Here is a 12,405-nt window from a genome sequence, read left to right as displayed (position 1 = left end):
AAGTTAAACTGAAAGTGGACCTTTCAGCAGAATAATCATCTTAAGCACACTAGCAAATCCACCAAGGAATGGCTCAAAAAAAAAAAAAAGGATTGTTATGGAACGGCCTAGACGAAGTCTGGATTTGAATCCCATTGAAATATTGTGGGGGGATTTGAAATGGGCAGCACATGAAAACTTTCAAATCTCTTGCAACTGAAAGAATATTGTATGGAAGAGTTGTCAAAAATTCCAGCAAGCCGATGTCAGGGACTGTTGGACAATTATGCAAAACACCTACCAGAAGTTATTTCTGCTAAAAGGGGGCAATACTAGCTTCTGATGCCAAGGGTGTACTTACCGTACCTTACCACAAAAGAATATCACATCTATTTCTGTTGAATAAATGATTGAGAAAGATAATTATCCGTATGGTATTGTTCAAGTCTATCAACTTTATTAGTAGGCACTGTTTCAAAGATGATCAAATGTTTGCTTATCCAAATATGTCAAAAAAAGCTAACAGTTTCCAAGGGGTGTACTTATTTTTTCACATGAATGTATAATGTACAATATGTCTAGCTATTGTATGAATATTTTCCATTTACTTACTCTCCATGTCTCCATCTATCTCTCTAAAATATTGTATTCTACATGTGCTCTAAATACATATTGTACCACAGCCTAATCATTGACTAATAAAAGTAGGATGGACAGTTTTCTCTCTCTTTTTTAACCACAGGAAACAGATTGACACATACAGGAAAATATGCTCAGTTCTATTTTCTGCCTGAAATGACTAATGTGTTCAACATTGCCTTCACAATGACAAAACTATTTTCATGATTAAGCAGCAGATATTACATGAGCAAGTACAAAAGACAACACAACGAGGAAGCTTCTCCTCCCAAACATAATCCTCCTGTAATGAGCAGAACGTGTTTATAATGGAAGGAATAAGCAATGGTCTTTTTCTCCTCACTATATGTTTTACAGCAAGTGTTTTCCCACGTCAGTGCAGTAGCTTTAATCTGGATCTGACTAATTACACAGAGTTTTCTGGGCCAAACGGGAGTTACTTTGGGTTTTCTGTGGATTTTTTTCGGACAAGGAGCCAAGAGTAAGTAGAAATATTATAATTAGTGTTTCTGTAATTGTGTAGTCAACATTAATTTAAAAAATAGCCATACATTATCAGGTCTAAATGTAAGATTGAAATAAGACAACTGCTTGAACACTGTCCATGATGTAGTTCTGCATTTAATGCAATCCTATGTGCTAACATACCTAGTAAGTACATGGACAAAATGTATAGTTTTGCTTGTGTTGCTATTGTGACATGCACGCTTATTTGATAAATGATTTACAGTTGAGGTCATGCGTTTACATACGACTTGCAGAATCTGCAAAATGTTAATAATAACAAAAACAATTGTTGTTGTTGATTTGTCAGAATCCTTAAAAAAGTTACGGAGATATACCCACACGTTCCATTTTGGCTTGCTTGCCATTGAATACGTTGAAGTGCCATTTGAAAACAGTATGACTTATCAAAATTCGGTGAATAACTTTTTGTCTTGACTGTCTCTAGATGATGCCGGCCGTGCAAAGAGGAAAACCTGCCTAGGACAAGTTAAAAAAAGTCGGTTTTTCAGAAAATTCAAAATGTTTTCAAGACAGAAAATGACGTCATAGGGTGTAATAGAATCGTCTTGAGCCAAGGAATCAGAGAAAAAATTTGTTTCTAGAACTCACGGTTCAAAAGTTATTAACATAAACGTGATTGCAACTTTGGACAGTTGGTGGTGCTAGAGAGATAGAGAGTTAGAGATGCCAAGTTGAATTAACAGATCAGCATTAACAGATCAGCAACTGTGTGCCTAATTCCATAACTTTTCGTAACACAAGCGGTTCTATGGGCTGCCATAGACTCAAGAGCGGAAGAAGAAGAAAACTAACGAAAACGATAGGCGTCTATGTGCCTTCGGGGCTTGACCCCTAACAAGAAGGATCATTTTTAATTAGTACTGCCCTGAATAAACTACTTCACATAACAGATGTTTACATATAGTCCACAAGACACAATAATAACTGAATTTACACAAGTTAACCCGTTCAAAAGTTTACATATGCTTGATTCTTAAATGACTTTGTTTAAATATTTTTTTTTATTTAGTACTGCCCCCACCCCCCCACCCCCCCGGCTCTTAATGTAGTGTGTTGCCTTAATGAGAATCAATATATGTTTGCAGCTTTTGTAATATTTGTGTATGAGTCCCTCAGTTGTCTTAAGTGTGAAAAGATGTATCTCAAAATCATACATCCACTTTTGGAAATGGGGCAAATATGCAAATAATGTACAGGATCTGGAGGATTTTTCTGGGCAAAAAAACTGTTGAACTGCTCAGGACAAGCAAGGGTCTCATGAACATTATCACAAAACATAAAAATAGTCATTGCTCATCCAGGCTACGACACACAGTATTAAGAATCAAGAGTATGTAAAGTTTTGAATTGGTTCATTTGTGTAAATTCAGTTATTATTAAGGAAGTACAAAATAAAAAAACAAAATGCAATTTTTATGGTTATTTATGTATTTATTTTATTATTAACATTTTGTGTATTCTGAAAGGCATATGTAAACTTGTGACCTCAACTGTATTTTACAAATATTGTGCAAGAAATTTTTGTGAAATTGTAAAATTCATTTCTACATGCGGTTATACACACTCTAAAAAAAAGTGTGCTAAGCTTTATTATTCCTTGTCACCTTTTGTACCTTTTAGTAAGAATCTTTTAGCTAAAACTGTGCATATATTGTAGTGCATCTATCTGAAGTTACAAAGGATAAGATAAACACCCCAGCAACAAGGAAAGGTATAGTTTACTACCCTTCTTTTTGATTGTGCAGGAGTTTCAGTAAAACATATTGTGCTTTGTTGTAGAGTAAGCATTATAGTGGGTGCACCAAGAGACAATGTCGGGCCTTCCCGTGGTGGTTCTGTCTTCATCTGTCCCTGGAATTCAACTGAACAAGCATGTCAAAAACTGAACTTTGACGAAACAGGTCAACTTTGGCTTTATATAACATTAAGTAACATATCACTTAAATATAATTGTATTTTAAAATGTTGATCGTTATTGATTTAAAATTTTAAAACTTTGTAAATCTTTCATAGGTTTCTTAAGTGTTGCTCTGTGAATGAAATTATTTAATTGTTTCTAGCGTTTTGTGCTAATATTTCTTCCTTTATAAATCCATCTTATATACCTGTAAAGCTGTTTAAGACAATGGGCTTCATTTAGCAAGTTGGATACAAACAGATTTATTCATAATATATACAGTATCTCACAAAAATGAGTACACCCATCACATTTTTGTAAATATTTGATTATATCTTTTCATGTGACAACACTGAAGAAATGACTCTCTCATCACTCTCACACTCCCTCATACTGGTCACTGGAAGTTCAACATGGCACCTCATGGCAAAGAACTCTCTGAAGATCTGAAAAAAAGAATTGTTGCTCTACATAAAGATGGCCTAGGCTATAAGAAGATTGCCAAGACCCTGACACTGAGCTGTAGCATGGTGGCCAAGACCATACAGCGGTTTAACAGGACAGGCCCCACTCAGAACAGGCCTCGCCATGGTCGACCAAAGAAGTTGAGTGCATGTGCTCAACGTCATATCCAGAGGTTGTCTTTGGGAAAAAGACGTATGAGTGCTGCCAGCATTGCTGCAGAGGTTGAAGGGGTGGGGGGTCAGCTTGTCAGTGCTCAGACCATACGCCGCACACTGTATCAAATTGGTCTGCATGGCTGTCGTCCCAGACGGAAGCCTCTTCTAAAGATGATGCACAAGAAAGCCCGCAAACAGTTTACTGAAGACAAGCAGACTAAGGACATGGATTACTGGAACCATGTCCTGTGGTCTGATGTGACCAAGATAAACTTATTTGGTTCAGATGGTGTCAAGTGTATGTGGTGGCAAACAGGTGAGGAGTACAAAGACAAGTGTGTCTTGCCTACAGTCAAGCATGGTGGTGGGAGTGTCATGGTCTGGGGCTGCATGAGTGCTGACAGCACTGGGAAGCTACAGTTCATTGAGGGAGCCATGAATGCCAACTGTGACATACTGAAGCAGAGCATGATCCCCTCGCTTCGGAGACTGGGCCACAGGGCAGTACTCCGGCATTATAACGACCCCAAACACACTAAAGAAGCTGAGGGGGAAGGTGATGGAGTGGCCAAGCATGTCTCCAGACCTAAACCCTATTGAGCATCTGTGGGGCATCCTCAAACGGTAGGTGGAGGGCACAAGGTCTCTAACATCCACCAACTCCGTGATGTTGTCATGGAGGAGTGGAAGAGGACTCCAGTGGCAACCTGTGAAGCTCTGGTGAGCTCCATGCCCAAGAGGGTTAAGGCACTGCTGGAAAATAATGGTGGCCAAAATATTGATACTTTGGGCCCAATTTGGACTTTTCACTTAGGGGTGTACTCACTTTTGTTGCCAGCAGTTTAGACATTAATGGCTCTGTGTTGAGTTATTTTGAGAGGACAGCAAATTTATACTGTTACACAAGCTGTACACTCACTACTTTATATTGTAGCAAAGTGTCATTTCTTCAGTGTTGTCACATGAAAAGATATAATCAAATATTTACAAAAATGTGAGGGGTGTACTCACTTTTGTGAGATACTGCACCTTTATGTACATAATAAACTGTCAAGTTTAAATAGCTTTTTTTTGTTACACAAACAAAGATAATGAAACTTGCTAAACCCAGTCATGTCATATTTTGATGCTGTGCAGTATTCGTTTGAGTAAGAACTAAGTGATTGCTAAATGACCTATCTGGCATCTGGTCTCATGTTGCAATGTACTGTATACTCCCTAGTGTGCTGCAATTCACTTCCTGCAGACACATGCCCTTTTTCTTTTTTCAACATGTCCTGTGTATTCTTCACTTCCTTGGTGTTCATAATGATTTTTTTTTCTTTTCACTTAATCAATTAATTCACATCTAATTTACCTCACAATTTGGTTCCAGATTTAGGCCTTTTAGGTGCTAACACTCACTAATTGATACTCAAAAAAAAATTTTATTGCCATAGACTTGTGTCAAAATAACTTTCACTTCTTCCACTGAGTCTAAAAGTCTATTTATGCCTTTCGCTTGTCATTGCATTTTTTTTAGGTGTCACCAAATGTGACTTGGCTGGTACTTCATGGGTAATGACCATATGCACGCAAATCCACTTTGAATTGCAACTTTTGTAAATCTAGTGGAAATTTTTAGCTACAGTTGATTCATACAAACATTTACACACAATCTTACTAAATTGATAAATGAGGCCCAATCTGTGTTATGAAAAGCACTGTAAGCACTAAATCATTTTTTAAAATTCTTTTCTATGTTAATTTTGACGGAATATTTAAATGTACCATGTTTCCTGGACATGTTTTATTTCCTCTGGCAGATGTCAGATGTTGTTTTATGTGTTTATGGCTTGCCTTTGCACAGCTGATGAATCCTGCTTGTATTGTGCATACAGGCATTTTAAATTTATATTAATGATCCATTAAGCCCCTAGTTTGAGTTATATGTAATTCAGAATTTTTGATAAACAATGCACACTGTACAATGCATAAGGTCTATTTTAATTTTAAGCTACTGGTGTTTTGCATTTTATATTGATTTTCATAGGAGATGTAAACTTCACATTTATACAAAGACTCCTTGTGTCCCATAAATCAAACCAATGGTTGGGAGCAACAGTGCGTACCTACGACAGCTTTGTCCTGGTGAGCAGAACAATTCTGTAGCATTTAATTTCTGGCTTTTAATGTTCATTTCCCCCCTAAATATGACCCATATTTTAGAGAATGTAAATGTACTCAAAAGCATTGTCATGCTGAAACAGGTTTGTAGTTCCAGTGAACAGAAACTTTAATGTTACAGCATACAAAGACATCCTATACAATTTTGTGCTTCCAACTTTGTGGCAACCTTTTAGAGAAGACCCACATATGGGTCTCAGGTGTTCAAAAATGTTTAGCCATATAGTATGTATCATTAATCTGTAGGGGTTTTTGTTGTTGTTGTTGTTGTTGTTGTTGTTGTTTTCCAAACAGGCCTGTGCTCCATTATTCCACTGGAATGTGTTTCAGTACAAAGATGAGGCCATGAACACGCCAGTGGGAAACTGTCAGCTTCTAAATGTGCTAACTGGAGAGTTAGCAAACTATGCCCCCTGTAGGGGATATGAGGTGGAGAATACTTATGCACAAAGAAAACATTGTAAGTACATGTTTAAATCAGACCAATATTATTGGGTTACCACCTTGTGTCATTTGTTTTCATGGGACCAAATGAAACTCATATCACAAACTATACAACATACTTCATTCCATATTTCCAAGAACAACCAATTGTTCTTTCTTCTTTTTCAGACCGAGACAGACGCTACTGTGAAGCAGGATTTAGCTCAGACATCTCTGAGGTACTGTACCAATCCTACTGAAGAATACACTGGTTTTCTAGAAGAAGATTTCGAGTGAATAATTTCATGAATTTACTCTATGAAGACTTGATGTCCTTGATATCGTTAGGTCAATTTTACAGTTCTAGTACAATTCAAGTTTGATGGATTTATAAAAGTAAATGACAGGACTACTTGTGAAATTCATGATTCAATACAGCTTTCCTCTTTTCTTTAATGCTTTAGGATGGTAGAGTGGTCCTTGGCGCTCCTGGAGGCTTCTTCTTCCAAGGTAAAAATTTTAAATACATTTCAGAGGCAGATGTCTCAGATGACGTGAGAAACTAATTTGTGCAAAAAAGCATCTGCATCTGTTTGTACCAGTAGAACATAAGCTCCCTTGTAGCCTAGTTTGAATGTAAAAATGCCACTATATTTGACTTTACAGACTACTAAAATTAACACCAAGTTAGTTTTAACCTAGCATATCTTATAACTTAAAATGTACACTACCAGTCCAAATTAAATTAATTTCCATTTGCGAGGAGTATTAGAATTTTAGAGTATTTATGGGCTGTGATCACCGGACATGGACACCTTGCTGAAATATGAGATGGATAATTTGAGCCAGTATAGTACAATCTATTTAGATTTTGTTAATATGGCTAACTTGAGAGACAGACCCGTGAAAGACCACATCTAAAAGCTTCCCTGCTGTTTGATAGCGGATGTAGTTTTTCCTGTTTATATAGAATTATTGAGTTAATGATTGCCCAGTGATTATGATACTAGATTTAATCAGTGATTGCTATAGACACGTGTAGTTACTACGTGCCTTAAGTGTATGTGGTGCATCAGCATAACAGGGTGTAACTAGGGTTTCTCCATACAAGTCTCCATGCATAGGAGACTATGTTTGCCAGCATTATGTCGGTTGTGCCTTTGTCAGTGGATGTTGTGGATGTCCACTTCTCGGTTGGTCCGCAACACCTCCAGTCTTTTTGAATTTGTTAAGTTTGGCAACAGTGTTGTGTGTGATGTGCTTGCCATGTTTCCTGTTAAAGTCCATCACAACCTTACAACAGCTTCCCTGATCCAGCCAAGAAGCCATGAGGGAATGCCAAAGGCATTCTTAAAGGCTATCTGAAGAAAAGAAAAAATATATATAGACAGTATCTCACAAAAGTTAGTACACCCCTCACATTTTTGTAAATATTTTATTATATCTTTTAATGTGACAACACTGAAGAAATGGCACTTTGCTACAATGTAAAGTAGTGAGTGTACAGCTTGAGTAACAGTGTACATTTGCTGTCCCCTCAAAATAAATCAACACACCATTAATATCGAAACCGCTGGCAACAAAAGTGAGTACACCCCTAAGTGAAAACGTCCAAATTGGGTCCAATATGTATGAAAAATTTTGGAAGACATTTTGCTAAAAATTGTTAATTTTTCCTGTGTGGAGACTTTTGGGACACCCTGTACTTTCAGCATATGGTGTAGGATTGACTTTACATCGTGACTTACATTATAACCTACATTGAACTGGTGCAGCTGGCTGCTGGACTGTAAATGCTATCTAAATATAATTGTAATCAGACATAAATGTGTGATGTTAAACCCAGAAGAATGAACATCAGAAGAATAAAAATTATTTTAACTTTTCAACACTGTATAACAGTTCTCAGACTGATCTGGCCATGTTCTATGAACTAAGACATGATCCAAAATAAAATTTAAAACTCACTTTAATCCCCATATTTATAGACTTGAGCATAGTATGCTAAAAGTGCCAGATTGTGTTTCAGGTCAGATCATTACTGCACCTCTCCAAAACATCATGTACAGTGGCAGGACCTTTACTCCAGTTCACAGTGTGCCACAAGAGAAAACATCACTTGAGACATCAGACAATTATGACATTTATCTGGGTAAGACATCAAACAAAAAAATGTGTTATTGTTTACTTTTATTTACAAAATGACAACAGTGTAATATTCCATTAATGACCCATTAGTACTACTTTGCTGCATTTACTGAAACTAAAGTTTCAATAAATTCCATTGTTTTAGTAGCAAGTTGTTTCTATATTTATTTCCCAGGCTTCTCTGTGGCAATAGGTCATTTCAATGCTGACAACATCTCAGGTATGGACTAGTATTAAGAAATGTGCTTTAGGAGCCATTACCTTCTTCACAGTAAGCTGTCCATTGGCAGTTATAAATGTGCCTGTGACATCCAAGAAGCTGTTTGGTGATTTTGCTTTTGCTTCTAGACTATGTCGCCAGCCTCCCACTTGACCTAAACTCAGCTGGTTCTGTAAGCATACTCCCTTTAGTTCAGATTTCAAATTTTTCCCAATAATTATTATAAACATAATGCCTAATTGTGTGCATTGCTACAATGGTTATGTCCTGACTTTCTTTTTTTGGAGGTCAAAATCTTTGATGGAGCTTCACAAATGTACCCCAGAATCATGACATCTTTAAAGGGCTCTCAAGTGAGCAACCCCTGTGTATTGCGTTTGTTGTCAGTTATATACACAGTATCTCACAAAAGTGAGTACACACCTCACATTTTTGTAAATATTTGATTATATCTTTTCATGTGACAACACTGAAGAAATGACACTTTGCTACAATGTAAAGTAGTGAGTGTACACCTTGTGTAACAGTGTAAATTTGCTGTCCCCTCAAAATAACTGCATATGTAGAGCATATGTAGAGCAACAATTCTTTTTTTCAGATCCTCAGAGAGTTCTTTGCCATGCGGTGCCATGTTGAACTTCCATTGACCAGTATGAGGGAGTGTGAGAGCGATGACACCAAATTTAACACACCTGCTCCCCATTCACACCTGAGACCTTGTAACACTAACAAGTCACATGACACCTGGGAGGGAAAATGGCTACTTGGCTACTTACACTCACTACTTTACATTGTAGCAAAGTGTCATTTCTTCAGTGTTGTCACATTAAAAGATAAATAAAATATTTACAAAAATGTGAGGGGTGTACTCACTTTTGTGAGATACTATATATATATATATATATATATATATTACACACACACATAATTTAGTAATGCCAATCAGCCTACAACGCATGGAGAGTAAACTGGAGTACCTGGAGGAAACCCCCGAAGCACAGGGAGAACATCCATGTGTATACATATATATATATATATATATATATATATATATATATATATATATATATATATATATATATATATATACGTATATATTACCTTCACACCTCCAGGGTTGGGGGCTCAAATCCTGCCTCTGCACTGTGTGCGGCATGAAGTTTGCATGTTCTCCCCATTCCTCAAGGTTTCCTCTGGGTTCTCTACCCATACCACATGCCATACAAAAATTTCTTTGTTCTTTTGTGAAAGTTAAATTCCCAGAATATGTGCTTGTCCTCCACAGGTAGCTTCCTATTTTGGCCATTGTATTGCTGTGACTGACATAAATGGTGATAGGTAAATGACATGTCAGCAATAACTCATAAATAATATATTATATTATTATAATAATATATTATTTAACATAAATTTTGCATGCAATACTTGAACAGCAAGATATAGATGTTGTATTCGTTATTTGATCAATTAATCATTAATGTAATAAATAAGTATGCTGTATGTAAGTAATGGATTATGTTTAAAGGAACAAAACTCTGTTATATCATCATATTTACTTACGTAATTGATTTGAAGATATCTTTTGTCACTGGATGGTAATATTCACTCAGTACTTGTGCAATCGTGTGCTGGTTCAGGAGGGATGATATCCTAGTTGGTGCGCCTCTCTTCATGGAGCACTTGTCCACACATAAGCTGCGCGAGGTGGGCCAGGTGTACGTTTACCTGCAGAAGGAAGGTTACCGCTTCTCCCCAAAGCCTGAGCAGACCTTATCAGGCACTCACCCTTACGGACGCTTTGGCATCACTATCGCTCCTTTGGGAGATATCAACCATGATGGCTACAATGGTAAGGAGCTACTGCTAGCTGTACGGCACTGAAAATGTGCATAGTAGAGAGCAGCAGCTTGTGACCATAGATTTTCGTGGGACAGGGAGATATGAATAAGGACAGCAAACAAAATTAAGTCAAGAGGCTATTACACTAGATACACTTGACTGCTATAAGATAGTGCATTTTTAGAGTAAAAGGAAGTTGAGAGTAAACAACCTACATACATATATCAGACAGTCTAGCAGCTTGTTTTGAGTGGTTTTAGGCATACCTTTATTCAACTGTGTTCAGTACAGCAGGTGTTTTTTCCAGCTTTCAACAAAATTTCCAGCCCAACCACATCTCAAATAACATATCAGAAAAGACCTGAAACTAGCATTAAAATTTGCACTGTGGAAAACTAAGACACATTTTTCATCTGTTTCGTATCCTTTGTGGTAATCAAGGTCACCATCATGCACATGCATTTCCGATACATCCCCATTAACCACTCCATAATTACCCTTTCCCTCTCCCAATCTTTGAAATATATCTTACAATAGTGCATACTGTCTGCACTTACACTTTGCCTTTGTTTGTGGAAATTTATTAGAATGAATTCATATTATTAGCAATAAATCAAGATGTTGGTGGTTATTGAGTATTTTCAGACTACCCCAACTTGATGTGAAAAATACGGCCTTGGCAGCCGCTCCTCCTTCTCCACTGACAATATTTATAGAGCAAGCATGAGACAGTGTTTTTCCTGACCCACCGGGCCTCCACTAGCACTTCGTGCAGTTCCAATTTTGACCACTATAATAATAATAATAATTCTAATTGTGCAGTCAGTACACTGTTGCTCTATTATACAACATCTATAAAGGCCAGCAAATCATTGATCACCAAAATTTATATTTGAAAAATGCAAAAAAAAAAATGTTGTTCGTCACTCAAAAGACATAATTATTATTTCAACACAATTTTAAATATTTGAGAATGAAGACTTGAAACACTTGTTGAAGAGCTGATATATATGCCATGGTTCTGCTCCACATGCCCCTATAGAAAAGGCACCACTTAACAGAATGTTAATATTCATCAATTACCATTGCATATTACAATTATTACAATGCTCACAGGAATAATAAGAGGATAAACATTTGTTCCCTTTCAAAGGGAAGTCAACGTTGCGTAAGTTTCACCCTGTGGGAAGCACCCTTGCACATGGCCGGTATCTGCATACAATAGCAGTGTTGAAAAGGCAAAAAGAAGTGGTCCTGAGGGACTGTGGAGGAAGGTATCAGGGGATGAGAGATTGTTAGGGCAGATAGCTCCCAGTTTTCTCTGGTCATCGGGCTTTCATAGGGCAACGAAAATCTGATGCTTTCCCTCCAACACTCCAAGTGTGGAAAGTTAAAGTTAATGTCAATAAAGACCATCTGGCAGCATGGAAACAACTGCAAAATGTGTCTCCATGGGTTCTGTCCGCTATAGAAAAGGTTCCAGGTCTAGTTCATTGCTTGGCCGAACTCAGGTTGAACCTCAGGGAAAGTTGCTTCTCCAATCGAGAGCAACTTTTCTAGGGGTTATATGGGATTCAAATACGATGAGGGTGTGTCTATCCCCAACACACGTGGGGCAATCCTATCAACATTGAGCAAGGTTTAGTTAGGTCTGGGCATCCCAGTCTCTATGGAAACTGTTGGGGTTTATGGCAGCATCATACCTTTGGGTTAATTGCATATGAGACCGTTCAGTGGTGGCTGAAGGTCGGGAGTTTCATCTGAGGACAAAACCCCTGAGAATATTCAGTGTCACACAGCAATGCCTACCTGCTCTCAGAAGTTGGAGGTTGCTAGTCTCTGGTCAGACTCTAGGGGCATCTCTTATTTTGAGATGGTAATGTCAGACACCTCCCTCATGGTCTCTGGAGCAATCCTCATATAGTGGGGCATATAAATCATCTAGA

The 12,405-nt window shown here is 37.5% G+C and overlaps 1 protein-coding gene across 3 annotated transcripts in view; it reads left to right on the top strand.

The window, feature by feature from the left end:
* The first annotated feature begins 808 nt into the window (after positions 1–808).
* Positions 809–12,405, top strand: part of itga2b (integrin, alpha 2b) — a 28,982-nt gene continuing 17,385 nt past the window's right edge. The window contains exons 1-12 of one of the 3 annotated variants that reach the window (XM_017456572.3): positions 809–1,099; positions 2,926–3,047; positions 5,696–5,793; positions 6,160–6,289; positions 6,442–6,491; positions 6,717–6,762; positions 8,282–8,404; positions 8,576–8,620; positions 8,749–8,792; positions 8,908–8,973; positions 9,906–9,958; positions 10,258–10,469. In XM_017456572.3, coding sequence (XP_017312061.1) covers positions 927–1,099; positions 2,926–3,047; positions 5,696–5,793; positions 6,160–6,289; positions 6,442–6,491; positions 6,717–6,762; positions 8,282–8,404; positions 8,576–8,620; positions 8,749–8,792; positions 8,908–8,973; positions 9,906–9,958; positions 10,258–10,469 — 1,162 coding nt within the window. In that variant the 5' untranslated portion in view covers positions 809–926. Of the gene's footprint in view, positions 1,100–2,803; positions 2,858–2,925; positions 3,048–5,695; positions 5,794–6,123; positions 6,290–6,441; positions 6,492–6,716; positions 6,763–8,281; positions 8,405–8,575; positions 8,621–8,748; positions 8,793–8,907; positions 8,974–9,905; positions 9,959–10,257; positions 10,470–12,405 lie in introns of all 3 variants that reach the window. The other 2 variants (XM_017456562.3, XM_047162582.2) reach the window with 2 other exon arrangements.

This window comes from Ictalurus punctatus, chromosome 2 (genome assembly GCF_001660625.3).
Source record: "Ictalurus punctatus breed USDA103 chromosome 2, Coco_2.0, whole genome shotgun sequence".
Lineage (NCBI taxonomy): Eukaryota > Metazoa > Chordata > Actinopteri > Siluriformes > Ictaluridae > Ictalurus > Ictalurus punctatus.
This window is presented reverse-complemented; position numbering and strand designations above follow the sequence as displayed.